General features: G+C 44.2%; 1 protein-coding gene across 1 annotated transcript in view; it reads left to right on the top strand.

Annotated features, from left to right (window-relative positions):
- LOC116363560 (voltage-dependent calcium channel subunit alpha-2/delta-1-like) overlaps positions 1-17,910 on the top strand; it is a gene marked incomplete at its 3' end in the record, with an annotated part of 92,705 nt that overhangs the window by 34,210 nt on the left and 40,585 nt on the right. The window contains exons 3-5 of the mRNA XM_031817162.1: positions 11,100-11,159; positions 15,753-15,788; positions 16,546-16,678. Of these exons, the coding sequence (XP_031673022.1) occupies positions 11,100-11,159; positions 15,753-15,788; positions 16,546-16,678 (229 nt within the window). The remainder of the gene's footprint in view (positions 1-11,099; positions 11,160-15,752; positions 15,789-16,545; positions 16,679-17,910) is intronic.

The raw sequence follows: 17,910 nt of genomic DNA, 5'->3' as shown, positions 1-17,910 counted from the left end.
CGAGGCCTCTGGTTAGTGCCAGTTTGCGCTGTTCTGTGAAAGGAGTAGTACACAGCATTGTACGAGATCTTCAGTTTCTTGGCATTAGAACAAGAATAGACTGACGAGTTTCAGAAGAAAGTACTTTGATTCTGGCCATTTTGAGCCTGTAATCAAACCCACAAATGCTGATGCTCCAAATACTCAACTAGTCTAAAGAAGGCCAGTTTTATTGGTTCTTTAATCAGCACAACAGTTTTCAACTGTGCTAACATAATTGCAAAGGGGTTTTCTAAAGATCAATTAGCCTTTTTGGATTAGCTAACACAACGTGCAATTGGAACACAGGAGTCATGGTTGCTGATAATGGGCCTCTGTACGCCTATGTAAAAAGATTCTGTGGTTTCCAGCTACAATAATCATTTACAACATTAACAATGTCTACACTGTATTTCTGATCAATTTGACATTATTTTAAATGGACAAAAAAAATGGTTTCTTTCAAGAACAAGGACCCCAAACTTTTGAACGGTAGTGTACATGCTTGCATGAGTTGTGAATGCACTAACTATAAGTTCAATTGTGTGTGTATTTGTGACTCGTTTCAGGAAACTAGGCATATGTCACGTGTCACTACTTCACAGGAGAGCCGTTTGAACGTAAACTTCAATTTCAAAATGTAGACATGACTGAATGGAGCCGGCCGGTCACATTTGTGTGTTCGTGTACCCACCCCTGCACCCACTTGTTCCGCCATAGCTGTTGGAAGTGTGTATAGACAGTCGTGATTGATGGGACCCAAGGTAGAGAGCGGTCACTAAAGTCCTATTAAGGTGAAAATACAGACTACACCATGAACCCAAAGACCCCTATCTTCTCTCAGCCAAAGACATTAGGTTTAATCAAAACTAATTGTATTCATCACATGCCCCGAATTCAACAGGTGTAGACTTTACCGTGACGGGCTTCCTTGCGAGTCCATTCCCAACAATGCAGAGACCAAAAGTAAGACAAATATTTGCTAAATTAAAAAAAGACATAGTAACACAATAAAATACCAATAACGAGGCAATATACAAAGAGTACCAGTCATAGCCACGGGGAGTAGGGGTGCTGACGGGCCGCAGCACTCCCTGATAAATACAAATAAATAAATAAATAAATATTATATATATATATATACATACATACAGTTGAAGTCGGAAATGTACATACACCTTAGCTAAAAACAACAAGCATTCCCTTTGAATTGTTTAACTTAAGTCAAACGTTTCAGGTAGCCCTCCACAAGCTTCCCACAATAAGTTGGGTGAATGTTGGCCCATTCCTCCTGACAGAGCTGGTGTAACCGAGTCAGGTTTGTAGGTCTCCTTGTTCACACACACTTTTTCAGTTCTGCCCACAAATTCTCTATAGGATTGAGGTCAGGGCTTTGTGATGGACACTCCAATAAGTTGACTTTGTTGTCCTTAAGCCATTTTGCCACAACTTTGGAAGTATGCTTGAGGTCATTGTCCATTTGGAAGACCCATTTGCGACCAAACTTTAACTTCCTGACTGATGTCTTGAGATGTTGCTTCAATATATCCACATACTTTTCTTTCCTCATGATGCCATGGATTTTGTGAAGTGCACCAGTCCCTCCTGCAGCAAAGCACCCCCACAACATGATGCTGCAGTTGCATACCGTAATCTGGCTTTTTTTAGGCGGTTTTGGAGCAAAGGCTTCCTCCTTGCTGAGCGGCCTTTCAGGTTATGTCGATATAGGACTCGTTTTACTGTGGATATAGATACTTTTGTACCTGTTTCCTTCAGCATCTTCACAAGGTCTTTTGCTGTTGTTCTGGGATTGATTTGTACCTTTCGCACCAAAGTACGTTCATCTCTAGGAGACAGGCGTCTCCTTCCTGAGCGGTATGACAGCTGCATGGTCCCATGGAGTTTATACTTGCATACTATTGTTTGTTCAGATGAACGTGGTACCTTCAGGTGTTTGGAAAATGCTCCCAAAGATGAACCAGACTTGTGGAGGTCTACAATTCTTTTTCTGAAGTCTTGGCCGAAATTTCATTTAATTTCCCATGATGTCAAGCACAAAAGCACTGAGTTTGAAGGTAGGTCTTGAAATACATCCACAGGTACACCTCCAATTGACTCAAATGATGTAAATTAGCTCATCAGAAGCTTCTAAAGCCATGACATCGTTTTCAGGAATTTTCCAAACTGTTTAAATGCACAGTCAACTTAGTTTATGTACACTTCTGAGTCACTGGTATTGTGATACAGTGAATTATAAGTGAAATAATCTGTCTGTAAACAATTGTTGGAAAAATTACTTGTGTCATGCACAAAGTAGATGTCCTAACCGACTTGCCAAAACTATAGTTTGTTAACAAGACATTTGTGGAGTGGTTGAAAAACTAGTTTTAATGACTAACCCAAGTGTATGTAAAGTTCCGCCTTCAACTGTATATATATATCAAATCAAATTTATTTATATAGCCCTTCGTACATCAGCTGATATCTCAAAGTGCTGTACAGAAACCCAGCCTAAAACCCCAAACAGCAAGCAATGCAGGTGTAGAAGCACGGTGACTAGGAAAAACTCCCTAGAAAGGCCAATACCTAGGAAGAAACCTAGAGAGGAACCAGGCTATGTGGGGTGGCCAGTCCTCTTCTGGCTGTGCCGGGTGGAGATTATAACAGAACATGGCCAAGATGTTCAAATGTTCATAAATGACCAGCATGGTCGAATAATAATAAGGCAGAACAGTTGAAACTAGAGCAGCAGCACAGTCAGGTGGAAGTTGAAGCTGGAGCAGCAGCATGGCCAGGTGGACTGGGGACAGCAAGGAGTCATCATGTCAGGTAGTCCTGGGGCATGGTCCTAGGGCTCAGGTCCTCCGAGAGAGAGAAAGAAAGAGAGAAGGAGAGAATTAGAGAACGCACACTTAGATTCACACAGGACACCGAATAGGACAGGAGAAGTACTCCAGATATAACAAACTGACCCCACCCCCGACACATAAACTACTGCAGCATAAATACTGGAGGCTGAGACAGGAGGGGTCAGGAGACACTGTGGCCCCATCCGAGGACACCCCCGGACAGGGCCAAACAGGAAGGATATAACCCCACCCACTTTGCCAAAGCACAGCCCCCACACCACTAGAGGGATATCTATATATAAAATCCCACCAAATGAAAAAACACTCTCCAGCAGAGCGGAGAATAATTCTCCACAGCATGGAATGTGAGTGTGTGGGTAGAGTCTAGTGAGTGTGCATAGAGCCAGTACAAGAGAGTCAGTGAAAAAATAGCAATCTATATGTGTATATACTGAACAAAAATATAAACGTGAGATGCAACAATTTCACTGACTTACAGTTCATATAAGGAAATCAATCAATTGAAATAAATTAGGCCCTAATCTATGGATTTCTGATGGCTGGGCCAAGCCCAGCCAATCAGAATGAGTTTTTCCCCACAATTGTGCTTTATTACAGACAGAAATACTCCTCAGTTTCATCAGCTGTCTTGGTGGCTGGTCTGAGACCAACCCGCAAGCCGGATGTGGAGGTCCTGGGCTGACGTGGTTACACATGGTCTGCGGTTGTGATGCAGGTTGGACGTACTGCCATATTCTCTAAAACGAAGTTGGACGCATTTTATGGTAGAGAAATTAACTGACAACAGCTCTGGTGGACATTCCTGTAGTCAGCAGGCCAATTGCACACTTCCTTAAAACTTGAGACATCTGTGGTATTGTGTTGTGTGAGAAAATTGCTAATGTGTGGCCTTTTATTGTCCCCAGCACAAAGTGCACCTGTGTAATGATCATGCTGTTTAATCAGCTTCTTGATATGCCACACCTGTCAGGTGGATGGATTATTTTGGCAAAGGAGAAATGCTCACTAACAGGGATTTAAATACATTTGCTCACAAAATCTGAGAGAAATAAGTTTTTGCGTGATTGTAAAATGTCTGGGATCTGTTATTTCAGCTTATGAAACATGGAACCAACACTTTACATGTTGTGTTTATATTTTAGTTCAGTGTATTTCAATTGACTGATTTCCTTCTATGAAATGTAACTGAATAATATATTTGAAATTGTTGCATGTTGCGTTTATATTTTTGCTCAGCACATTTCATTGTTCCACTGATCATCATCTCTTCTCTTTGATCATGCATCAAGTATGAATTGAAACAATGATCATATTTTGGGGCATAGCTTCCTTACTGATCAACTCTTTGTTCTTTACTCTCTCTCTCTCTCTCTCTCTCTCTCTCTCTCTCTCTCTCTCTCTTACTAAACATTAACATCTCCTATACCCCCCCCCCTTCTCGCTCTGTCTGTCTCTGTCTGTCTCCTTTCCCTGATTGGGGAATGTATCTCGAATCCTCCTCAGTGATAAAGACTGAGAAATCACTTCCTATCCGTGTTTACATGCTTCTCCTGTCTAAACAATGGATGCAGGGATGGATATGAGTGCTAAACGGAGGGGAAACTAGTAGTCTGGATTTACTGTCTCGGAGGAGGGGAGAGGCTGGAGAGGCAGAGAGGGGGACACAAAGAAAGATATGTATGTGTTCAAATTCACTTCACTTCAGATTTTGTCAACATAGATATTTTTCAGATAATTAGTTAAGTCTGTTTCCTCAATTGAATTCAGAACAGATTGAATTGATCCAAATTTTGCTCCAATATTTATTTGGCACGCATAGGAGATTCACCCCAGATCCATAGTCTAATCAAATATGGACTTGATACAGACATAGTTGTCAGGTCGACTTGTTTGGAGGGATGCTGAATCTTCAGAGCTCCTGTGTGAGAGTTGTAAATAATTTACCAGACTGAATTTAAACTGTGGCTCAAAGCATTTAGTCCTCTTTCAGAATTCAAGTGCTTTGCTAGAGCGTTTAACACAGTCTGAATTTATTTAACAGCTTAAACCAAGGGGGTGTGATCATGCTGGGGATGACTGACCTTTTGAGTGTGTGTGTGTGTGTGTGTGTGTGTTGGGCTCCAACAGGCACAGTTTTGTTGGCATTTGTGTTAATCCTCACCAACACAGTCCATTCTTCCTGTCACACACACACACACACACCTGAATGAAGTCTCAAGTTTTTGTCCTCACAGCACCAACAACTAAGACACACAACTAAAGCATGTTTCACATTTTCCTCTCATTGCATATCATAGAGCACGTCCTCATGACACAATAAAATTCACCTCTTCCCCCTCGCCACTCACAATACGGGGTCCAGCCTGCCTGGCAACCATCGCTGAGATCCTCAGATAACAAGGCAGATACTTTTGTTAAACAGAAAACCCAAACCCATGGCAGCAGATCCACAAGGTCTGCCATTAGAAGTGACTGTATAGTTCCCTTAATGAAAAGCACCTTTAGTCAATCTGCTTTCTCTGTGAGAGCTTCCCATGTCTGGAACACACTGCCATCAGACACACAACTGCGCCAACTATCACACTTTCACAAAAAAACAGACATGGCTAAAGGCCAATCAGACATAATCCCTAGCTGTGTATTGTCACTTTCTATGTTGTCTTGTTGTCTGTAGGTTGTGAGGTATGGAAACACTGTTGCTTTTGTATATTTAGTTTTGTTGCTTTTTGTGTAATGTTGCTCTGTCTGCGTGCTGCTTGTCCTATGTTGCTCTGCGTGTGCTGCTTGTCCTATGTTGCTCTGCATGTGCTGCTTGTCCTATGTTGCTCTGTCTGCGTGCTGCTTGTCCTATGTTGCTCTGCATGTGCTGCTTGTCCTATGTTGCTCTGTCTGTGCTGCTTGTCCTATGTTGCTCTGTCTGCGTGCTGCTTGTCCTATGTTGCTCTGTCTGCGTGCTGCTTGTCCTATGTTGCTCTGCGTGTGCTGCTTGTCCTATGTTGCTCTGATTGTGTGCTGCTTGTCCTATGTTGCTCTGATTGTGTGCTGCTTGTCCTATGTTGCTCTGTCTGTGTGCTGCTTGTCCTATGTTGCTCTGTCTGTGTGCTGCTTGTCCTATGTTGCTCTGTCTGCGTGCTGCTTGTCCTATGTTGCTCTGTCTGCGTGCTGCTTGTCCTATGTTGCTCTGTCTGCGTGCTGCTTGTCCTATGTTGCTCTGTCTGCGTGCTGCTTGTCCCATGTTGCTCTGTCTGCGTGCTGCTTGTCCCATGTTGCTCTGCATGTGCTGCTTGTCCTATGTTGCTCTGCATGTGCTGCTTGTCCTATGTTGCTCTGTCTGCGTGCTGCTTGTCCTATGTTGCTCTGCGTGTGCTGCTTGTCCTATGTTGCTCTGCGCGTGCTGCTTGTCCTATGTTGCTCTGCGCGTGCTGCTTGTCCTATGTTGCTCTGCGCGTGCTGCTTGTCCTATGTTGCTCTGCGCGTGCTGCTTGTCCTGTTGCTCTGCGCGTGCTGCTTGTCCTATGTTGCTCTGCGTGTGCTGCTTGTCCTATGTTGCTCTGCGTGTGCTGCTTGTCCTATGTTGCTCTGCGTGTGCTGCTTGTCCTATGTTGCTCTGCGTGTGCTGCTTGTCCTATCTTGCTCTGCGTGTGCTGCTTGTCCTATGTTGCTCTGCATGTGCTCACTACTCATTGTTTGTCTGTATTGTAATAGTTTTAATAACCTGCCCAGGGACTGCGGTTGAAAATTAGCCGGCTGGCTACACCGGCACTTTTATTGAAACGTTGATTAATATGCACTGACCCTGTAAAAATAAAAATAATAAACTCAAACTATGGACATCGCCATGGCAACCACACGTCAACCGGTGTGGGCACAAGTGTGGGCACAAGTCTCAAGTCACTCAGTATAATTAGCTGTCTGAAAAGAAACCACAGTAACGGATTTCATTATCAAAACTTGACATAAACATTGCAACACACCAGTTCATTAGGAAGAAACAGAGAGAGAATGAGCTAAGCTCCAAATAAAATTCTCTTTCAGTCTGAATGAGAGGCGAACGTTGTTCGGGTGTTGGCTCTTCAGGAAGGATCAGAGAGAGGTTTGAAAGTGTCTGCACTGAGAGAAATGAGTGTCACAGTTATCACAGTAGGTTTTCCACTGATATATGTACAGTGAGGAGCTCATCATGAGAGATCACGTTATGTGTTGTCAGATCTGCCCCATAATGGTCAGCCCATTAGGATCCAAACAGCTTCATTCAGACTCTTAGGAGGTGCTTCCACAATAATGGGATTTGTACCACATTCAAGATAAATCATTGGATTCTTCACACATCACATTAATCCCATTCTATTCCCTTTTCAAGATTTTTTAACATTTATATGAAAACAAGCTTTGCTTTTATAATTACAAGACCATCATTATTGATTGAGCTGTTTTGCCAGCCTGTATTTCCTTAAACCTTTATTTTAGCAATACTTATCACTTTCTTTGGTCAGTAGGTGTCCAACATAACAGGTGGTTGTGTGTTGGACACAGTCACTCATATATAGAGGTCTATAGATATATAGAGGTCTATAGGTCTATAGAGCCTGTTTTCATTCCTGATCTATATAACCGTTAGCTTACCTGTGTAATATTGACAAGCTCAGAAACACTTATTTTGCAAACATGGTCTCATGCAGTGTAGGTCCAATCCCTGTACCTTTTGCAGAATATCAGTCTGTCCCTGATGTTTTTCCTGGAGAGAAGTGGCTTCTTTCTTGCCCTTCTTGACACCAGGCCATCCTCCAAAAGTCTTCACCTCACTGTGCGTGCAGATGCACTCACACCTATCTGCTGCCATTCCTGAGCAAGCTCTGTAATGTTGGTGCCCCGATCCAGCAGTTGAATCAACTTTTGGAGACGGTCCTGTCGCTTGCTAGACTTTCTTGGGCACCTTGAAGCCTTCTTCACAACAATTGAACCGCTCTCCCTGAAGCTCTTGATGATCCAATAAATGGTTGATTTAGGTGCAATCTTACTGGCAGCAATATCCTTGCCTTGCGAAGCCATTTTTGTGCAAAGCAATGATGATGGTACGTGTTTCCTTGCACGTAACCATGGTTGACAGAGGAAGAACAATGATTCCAAGCACCACCCTCCTTTTTAAGCTTCCAGTCTGTTATTTGAAGTCAATCAGCATGACAAAGTGATCTCCAGCCTTGTCCTCATCAACACTCACACCTGTGTTAACGAGAGAATCACTGACATGATGTCAGCTGGTCTTTTTGTGGCAGGGCTGAAATGAAGTGTAAATGTTTTTTTGTGGATTCAGTTCATTTGCATGGAAAAAGAGGGACTTTACAATTAATTGCAATTCATCTGATCACTCTTCATAACATTCTGGAGTATATGCACATTGCCATCATACAAACTGAGGCAGCAGACTTCGTGAAAATGAATATTTGTGTCATTCTCAAAACCTGTGGCCAGGACTGTACACCTCCAGGACTGCAGCACAGAGACGCAAGAGAGTTAACTTCACCGAGTTCGCCCCATTAGTTTGCACGAAATAGATCAACATTCTGTATGTGATCGAATCAACATGATATCAGCCCCTTTTCAATGCAACAAACCAAAACAAATCTAACTTTGCAAGATTGAGCCTGTGATTGTGTTGTAGCCAGAGCAGAACGGAATATAATTATATTGGCGGGGGTTGCCTCAAGCGGTCTTTCAATCACGGGTGAGTGTATGCGCTTTTCAGATCAGAGCAAAACCGCACGTGTGCACATTTGTTGATATTCTTTGCTATTTAGCGAGTAATTAGCCCAGTTATAGATAATTATAGGTCAGCAATGTGGAGTTACTGCTTCATACAAGAGCACATGTGTAGGCTATATTTTAAGCTCAGGTAAAAAGTGTATGTCTTAAAGGGGTAGTGTTGTATTCTGAGACATGCTTGAATATGCAAATAACCCAATAGGCAGAGGGGTAGTCTACATTGTCTAATTCTCCATATGGAAATAAGAGTTAATTGAATTTATATAAAATGGTTTCTTGTATCATACAACACAAAACAATGCAATTTACAAGCCCTTCATAATGTAATTTTTTTTTTTAAGTCTCATGTAGTGTAGGCCTGCATTAAACACCACATATGGGCTACTGTAGGATATATCATAGAAATCAAAAGCTATTTCCATGTGAAAATGTTGTGGGATTTGCTCCATTGGTTTTGTTGGTAGGCCTACATTATGCTCAACTAGCCACAATAGCCTATTGGCTGCTGTCTAAAACTGTAATGGAACAGCCTCAGTGTTCACTGTAAACGTGTGCCGGAAGTTGCACAAAATTCTCACAATGTTCAAGTTTCCGCTCACAAGATCAAACATTTGCTCAGTGCCTCCCAAAAATGTAGGGAACATCACTTCACCCTAAAAACATTACCACTCCCTCTATACTCCATCTCTGTCAGTACACTGGTCATTTTTGTCCATCAATTAGTCTTAGCTTTGATAGAGTCAGGAGGCCCACAAAGCTACAAGAAGCCCAGGGGAAGATACAAGCCAATAACGCTAGCAGCGCTAAACACATTAGCTTTAGAATAGTGTTAGCCGCCTCAGTGTATTCAGCGACAGATAGAAAAAAGGTGCTTGCAAAGCTCTCTGGCAGGCAGTATGCATTGAGGGTTCATTGGCTTTGATTAGGCATAGTCACTTTAATTATGCACTTGTGATATCATTGTATAGAGGAGAGGATGTAATGCTAACACAGCCCTCTCATTGCAGCCAAATGGGGAGACTTAGCGTAAGCGTGCCAAAGAAAAGGGGACACTTGGCCTGCAGATCCGAGTTCTGACAGATACAGCACTTAAACACAAACTGCCACTGTGAAGATTGTAAGATCTCTGCACCCTGTGATTCATCCTCAAAGGAAGCTCATTGTTTTGTTTTTCTTTGTTTGATTTTCTTGTTACTATCTCATCTCACTAACCCCCCACTTCACCTTTATTCAATTTAACTTCTAACATTTATGGGTGACGTGAATAACTCCCTTTCTGCAGTACTAGTAGCTAGTGACTGGAATTAGATTCCATATTTCCCCAGGGGAAATTAGTGTTACAGTGTGTTTCTAGACCAGTTTGAGATGAAAAGATGATCTACATTAGAAACCCATTACCCTAGTCATTAGGGCCAGATCTGGGCCAATATGGAGTGGGGGGATCTAACTTGAGCACAATGACGTCTTATACTGTGACACCCCCAGCCTCGTTTCACACCTGGGGGTGTTGAGTGAAAATGTATTTGTTTAGATTTTCAGTCTAGAATAACTTCCTGTGTTGACAGCCTTACTAGTGGTTGTAGAAGTAGAGTTGTTTGAATTAGCCATGATAAGGTGAGGCAGTTGTTTGAATTAGCCATGATAAGGTGAGCCAGTTGTTTGAATTAGCCATGATAAGGTGAGGCAGTTGTTTGAATTGGCCATGATAAGGTGAGGCAGTTGTTTGAATTAGCCATGATAAGGTGAGCCAGTTGTTTGAATTAGCCATGATAAGGTGAGGCAGTTGTTTGAATTAGCCATGATAAGGTGAGGCAGTTGTTTGAATTAGCCATGATAAGGTGAGCCAGTTGTTTGAATTAGCCATGATAAGGTGAGGCAGTTGTTTGAATTAGCCATGATAAGGTGAGGCAGTTGTTTGAATTAGCCATGATAAGGTGAGCCAGTTGTGTGAATGAGCCATGATAAGGTGAGCCAGTTGTTTGAATGAGCCATGATAAGGTGAGCCAGTTGTGTGAATGAGCCATGATAAGGTGAGCCAGTTGTGTGAATGAGCCATGATAAGGTGAGCCAGTTGTTTGAATGAGCCATGATAAGGTGAGCCAGTTGTGTGAATGAGCCATGATAAGGTGAGCCAGTTGTTTGAATGAGCCATGATAAGGTAAGCTGAGGTGTGTAATGTACCCTCAGTATATGTTGTGTACGGTGGAGGAGTATGGTGGCTTTTATGCTCTTAACACTTTCATGTCTGTGATCAATGTTAATGAACATTTGTACCTTTATCTCTCTCTCTCTCTCTCTCACACTCTCTCTCTCTCTCTCTCTTTCTCTTTCTCTTTCTCTTTCTCTCTCTTTCTCTTTATTTCTCTGCTTGCCACAAGCACTATGTCAACTCCTTAATTGAAAGGAAATATGTGTTAAAATTCCAACTCTATTTCTCTGTTTTTTGTCCAGACCCTGGCATCTGCTGCAGAGGATTTTCAGATGTGGCATCGGTGGAAGAATGATCCTGAGGTGAGCCAGTGGTTGTGGAGATCAACATTATTAATGTCCTCATTATCTCTGGATGCATTACCTATAGAAGCCTTGAACTCTATAAGAAGAGATTGATTTCATTCACGATCATATATGATTGTTGTAATTGCCAGCAGCTTACCACCCTGCATCCCACTGCTGGCTTGCCTCTGAAGCTAAGCAGCGTTGGTCCTGGTCAGTTCCTGGGTGGGAGACCAGATGCTGCTGAAAGTGGTGTTGGAGGGCCAGTAGAATGCATTCTTTCCTCGAGTCTAAAAAAACAATATCCCAATGCCCCAGGGCCAGTGATTGGGCATATTGCCCTGTTTAGGGCGCCTTCTTTCAGATGGGACATTAAATGGGTGTCCTGACTCTCTGTGGTCACTTATCGTAAGAGTAGGGGTGTTAACCTGGCTAAATTCTCAATCTGGCCCTCATACCATCATGGCTACCCAATCATCCCTATCTTCCAATTGGCTCATTCACCCCCATCTCACCCTGTGACTATTCCCCAGGTTGTTGCTGTAAATGAGAATGTGTTCTCAGTCAACTTACCTGGTAAAAAAAAGACATTGGATGTTCATTTTTGTATAAAATCTCATTAGATTGACAATAGAGTTTTAATAGCGTTCAATTAAGTAGAATTCAATTAGATTGTATTGGGACACATTCAGAGCCATGCACGCACTGGGTCTTACTCTCTCAAATTCCCATTAAGCCAGTGTACAGTGCATTCGGAAAGTATTCAGGCCCCTTCCCCTTTTCCACATTAGTCTTATTCTAAAATGGATTACATCAATGTTTTTCTACACACAGTACCCCATAATGACAAAGCGAAAACAGGTTTTTAGAAATGTTTGCAAATATATTAAAAATAAAAAACAAATACCTTATTTACATAAGTATTCAGACCTTTTTCTATGAGACTCGAAATTGAGCACAGGTGCATCCTGTTTCCATTGATTATCCTTGAGATGTTTCTACAACTTAATTGGAGTCCATCTGTGGTAAATTCAATTGATTGGACATGATCTGGACAGGCACACACCTGTCTATATAGGGTCCCACAGTTGACAGTGCATGTCAGAGCAAAAACCAAGCCATGAAGTCAAAGGAATTGTCTGTAGAGCTCCGATGCAGGATTGTGTTGATGCACAGATCTGGAGAAGGGTACTGAAACATTTCCACATCATTGAGGGTCCCCAAGAACACAGTGGACTCCATCATTCTTAAATGGAAGAAGTTTGGAACCACCAAGACTCTTCTTAGAGCTGACCGCCCAGCCAAACTGAGCAATCGAGGGAGAGGGCCTTGGTTAGGGAGTTGACCAAGAACCTGATGGTCACTCTGACAGAGCTCCAGAGTTATTCTGTGGAGATGGGAGAACCTTCCAGAAAGACAACCATCTCTGCAGTACTCCACCAATCAGTGTTTTATGGTAGAGTGGCCAGACAGAAGCCACTCCTCAGTAAAAGCCACATGACAGCCCGCTAGGAGTTTGCCAAAAGGCACCTAAAGGACTCGCAGACCGTGAGAAACAATATTCTCTGTTCTGATGAAACCATGATTGAACTATTTGTCTTGAATACCAAGGGTCACATCTGGAGGAAACCTGGCACCATTCCTACGGTGAAGCACGGTGGTGGTAGCATCATGCTGTGGGGATGTTTTTCAGTGGCAGGGAATGGGAGACTAGTCAGGATCGAAGCAAAGATGAACGGAGCAAAGTACAGAGAGATCCTTGATGAAAACCTGCTCCAGAGCACTCAGGATCTCAGACTTGGACAAAGGTTCACCTTCCAACAGGACATCGACCCTAAGCACACAGCCAAGACAATGCAGGAGTGGCTTCGGGACAAGTCTCTAAATGTCCTTGAGTGGCCCAGCCAGAGCCCGGACTTGAACCCAATCGAACATCTCTGGAGAGACCTGAAAATAGCTGTGCTGCGACGCTCCCCATCTAACCTAACAGAGCTTGAGAGGATCTGCAGAGAGGAATGGGAGAAACTCCCCAAAAGTTTGTAGCTCCATACCCATGAAGACTCGAGGCTGTAGTCGCTGCCAAAGGTGCTTCAAAAAAGTAACGAGTAAAAGGTCTGAATACTTATGTAAATATAATATCATTTTTTAAATTTTTATAAATGTGCAAACATTTCTCTAAACCTGTTTTTGCTTTGGCATTATGGGGTATTGTGTGTTGATTAATGAGATAAAAATATATATCTTTTCTAGAATAAGGCTTTTATGTAACAAAATGTGGAAAAAGCCAGGGGGTCTGAATACTTTACGAATGCACTGTATGAACATGATTCCAGTAACCTTTTCTTCTACTTGAACTCACTCCCCATCGGACACATTTCTCTACTGAGCAGCCTGTCTCTGCACTTGATTAGTAGGCCTCATCATGAATTATGATGCAGTTCCTCAACTCCCCATGTCCAAACGTTCTTTGTCTGAGCCACAACGTTTTTCTAATGAATTCAAATTGTTAACTTACTTCTCCTACTTAGTAATGTGAAAGCCACTCACTTTCGGCAGCCATATATTGAAAATGACAAATGACCTGTTTATATATATATTTTTTACTGCCTCTATGTGGGAGGACTCCATTACCTCCTATCAGTCTATTAGCTTCAAACTAACCTGGACAGTGTCATTATAACCGCCTCCGATACTCCTTTTAATGACTCTTCTCCATTAAAGGATTCTTATCAGTCTGATTCCGACACGCTCACGGGAAGTGTGTGTGTGTGTGTGTGCGTGTGTGCGTGTGTGTGTGGGTGCGTGTGTGTGTGGGTGCGCGTGCTCCATCTGTGTACGTGCCTGTGCACATGCGTGTGTGTGGGACAAAGTAGGAACGTGTGGGGGACAAAGTAGGATCTGCCTCGTGCTGCTTTATGCTGGCGTGGTCTACTTCTTTGAGGCTTGGGATGTGTGACTGGATGGAGATGCTTGGCTAGCTTGGATAATTATCCCTTGGCGTAGAGTCATTAGTGTGAACGTCCAGCGTTTTCTGTAACTAACGAGCAAATATTAGTGCACATGTTAGTCTTAAGCCAATTAAGCCTGCACCGATGAAAGGACTCGGAGGTTGGCTTTTTCAGACTGTTTATGTTGAGCTAGCTAATTGATCCCAAGTGTGTGTGTGCGGGTGCGTGTCAACCAGGCAACGACAAACGAGGCTGAATGTAGTTTTCTCTATTCATTTCCGAAAACCGCTGGCTTTCTCAGGCAATGTTGCGTGTCGTGAGGAGTGTCTTGGCTCCATGTGGCTCTTGCACGCGCTCAGTGAAAGTGTTAGGAGGAGCCGTGGTCCAGTCTGTCTCCAGACACCCCCTCCTCACTCCTTCTCAATCCGTCCGGCCAACATCGCGGTTACAGCGTAGTCCTCCGTGAACCGCCCATGTCCTTGCTGCACCCGAGGGTGCATGTGTGTGTGTGTACGTGCGTGTGTGTGTGTGTACACAATCTGGTGTAGGAGATCAAATATCCCTGCACACACGCCTCATTTCTGTATGAAAGCCCAGAAGACGTCCTCCCTCAAGAGTTACATCACTTAAAAACATTTACCCCAGTACTCTACAAGCCTCTGTGTGTGTGAAACCACCTGAACACACATTCACATCCATGCACTTAGAACACACACACACTTTCTCACACACAAACACACACACACACTTCAGGAGGTGGGGAGTGTAGCCACAGTGCATCAAAGCTAACATGAAGAGACCTCCTCATGATGGCTGTCAGGCCATCTTAATGTTGTGGAGCGACACTCACACTAAGGTCACACTGTCTCACCCCTCAGGGATCTGAGTATATGAGAGATACAGTAGAAACTAAGACAGACAGAGTGTGTATATGTGTGCGAGCTTGTGTGTAAGCTCTGCAAGGACTGCAGCCTGTCTCTCGGGAGGTGAGCAGATGCTGGAGCACCGCTGTCAGAACTGTCTATCGCTAACACCTAGCTCATCGCTAATGGCCTGGCGCTAACTATCGAGCCTCACACCACCAGCAGATCACAGGTCTGTGGTTTATGTAGCGTTAGCCCCATGTTGCAGCGCCGGTTGTGGCAGGCAGGTGGTGCTAACCAGTGAACCGGCTCCATGTCCCCAAGGCATCCATCTGTCAGCTAGGCTGGATAGGCTAGCTCATTAGCGCCTGGCTTGCTCGTGCTCTGACAGGAAGCTCGCACAGCGGATGAAAGAGAGAGTTGGTTACAACAATGCTTTTGTGTCAAACACACACACACACACACACACGCACTGTATTAAGGGAGTACACACATGCACTGTATTAAGGGAGTACACACACGCACTGTATTAAGGGAGTAGACATACTTGTGCATGTGAGACACACACATAGACATACGCAGAGAGTGAAGAAGTGCTTGAATTGACAAAATAAGACAAATAATACAAGCACACTGAAGAATAGAAACAACATAGGAACACAGTTTCCACACAACTCTAACACTGTCTGAAAACTTCACAATGCACATTGATTTAAACCCCTACCAAAGACCTGCTGTGTTCAGAAATCTGTGTTTTACATATTTCTCTCTCTCTCTTCCCTCCCGCCCTTTCTCCATAGCCTGATGACATCCATTACTACTATGCCAAAGAAAACGTGAGTACATTTCTACTGTTACTTCCATGTGTAGTGAAGAGACGTGATCTGAGTCATATTGAGTCTATTCAACAAAATCCCACCTGCACCCTCTGTCTTTGTAGCCATGGTTACTAAACCTGTTGTAAAGTGTATTGATAGACTTAAAGGATCCCCCACATCCCCCAGCTGTGGCCTAGGCTCTAGTGCCTTGAAAAGACACAAAGTTGCTATAGTACGCTAGGGTTAGTGTGTGTTTTTGTTAGCATGTGTGTTTGTATGCGTGCATATTCAAATGAGCGTGCATGCATGTTATGTCTAGTGTGTGTGTGTGCGTGCGTGCGAGATTATCTCAAGAACACGTATCTATGCCTGTGATATCGGCTGCATCCCTCTGAAGCCTCTGAAGTCATCTGTCTGATTTGATACTGGAGATCAGATAGTAATTCCACAGGGGATGTGGTGATAGAACACATGCAGGCAGGCACACACCTCTCCTGAACAACTGATGTCATTCTGGCTTTGACGGGCCAAGACACAGGAGATCAGTACTGTCAGGCATCTGAACACACGGCAGTATTATTCACAGCCACGGGAGATGGAGCAAGACCACACAGACACACGCATGTGTTATCATACAACGCACCATAATGCAAAGTGACAGACACACACACACACACACAATACTTTGTATTCTCCAAATCCATGCAGTATACTCTCCATTGACCTCCAATTTGCGTCAATAATATCTCATTCCTTTCGTCTTTTTCCCTTATAGCTGGACTCAAATGATACAGAGGTCAAGAAGCCAAACCGGCTTTATCCAGAGTTTAAGGAAGACGAGCAATTTAGACGCCTCATCTCCTATAACACCACAGCAGTCCACATACCCACGGACATATACGAGGGCTGTGAGTACACACACACACACGCATTGTACAGTATTTATAGCATGTTTCCATGACATTTTGGTCAGTCAGTTTCTCAGAATGTGTGTAGTAGTCAGCTGATGGCCCGGCCAATGCTTGCAGTCTAAATTTAGCCCTGCCTAGCCCAACCAATGGGCAGCAGACCTGGCCTCCGAGTTACCCCGGTCACCAGCTGCTCCTCGCTCTCCCACCCACAACCTCATGAGAGAATCCCACTGAATGTCAATGAAACTGCCATGATTTTTTTTTCTTGTGTGGATACTTTCTGGGTCTTTCTCAGTCTTTCTGCTTCCATGTCTTTCTCTAGTCTTAATCTTGCTCTATCATGCTCTTCTTTAATGCTTGTCTGATCCGCCCTCGACTCAGTCTGTCACTCCTCTTATCACCCTCGGCTCGGTCTGTCACTCCTCTTATCGCCCTCGGCTCTGTCTGTCACTCCTCTTATCACCCTCGGCTCGGTCTGTCACTCCTCTTATCGCCCTCGGCTCTGTCTGTCACTCCTCTTATCGACCTCGGCTCTGTCTGTCACTCCTCTTATCGCCCTCGGCTCGGTCTGTCACTCCTCTTATCGCCCTCGGCTCTGTCTGTCACTCCTCTTATCGCCCTCGGCTCTGTCTGTCACTCCTCTTATCGACCTGGGCTCTGTCTGTCACTCCTCTTATCGCCCTCGGCTCGGTCTGTCACTCCTCTTATCGACCTCGGCTCTGTCTGTCACTCCTCTTATCGACCTCGGCTCTGTCTGTCACTCCTCTTATCGCCCTCGGCTCGGTCTGTCACTCCTCTTATCGACCTCGGCTCTGTCTGTCACTCCTCTTATCGCCCTCGGCTCGGTCTGTCACTCCTCTTATCGCCCTCGGCTCTGTCTGTCACTCCTCTTATCGACCTCGGCTCTGTCTGTCACTCCTCTTATCGCTCTCGGCTCGGTCTGTCACTCCTCTTATCGCCCTCGGCTCGGTCTGTCACTCCTCTTATCGCCCTCGGCTCGGTTTGTCACTCCTCTTATCGCCCTCGGCTCGGTCTGTCACTCCTCTTATCGCCCTCGGCTCGGTCTGTCACTCCTCTTATCGCCCTCGGCTCGGTCTGTCACTCCTCTTATCGCCCTCGGCTCGGTCTGTCACTCCTCTTATCGCCCTCGGCTCTGTCTGTCACTCCTCTTATCGCCCTCGGCTCTGTCTGTCACTCCTCTTATCGCCCTCGGCTCTGTCTGTCACTCC

The sequence above is a fragment of the Oncorhynchus kisutch genome, unplaced genomic scaffold, assembly GCF_002021735.2.
Source record: "Oncorhynchus kisutch isolate 150728-3 unplaced genomic scaffold, Okis_V2 scaffold948, whole genome shotgun sequence".
Classification (NCBI taxonomy): domain Eukaryota; kingdom Metazoa; phylum Chordata; class Actinopteri; order Salmoniformes; family Salmonidae; genus Oncorhynchus; species Oncorhynchus kisutch.
The sequence above is the reverse complement of the archived record's forward strand: the minus strand, read 5'-3'. Positions and strand labels throughout refer to the sequence as shown.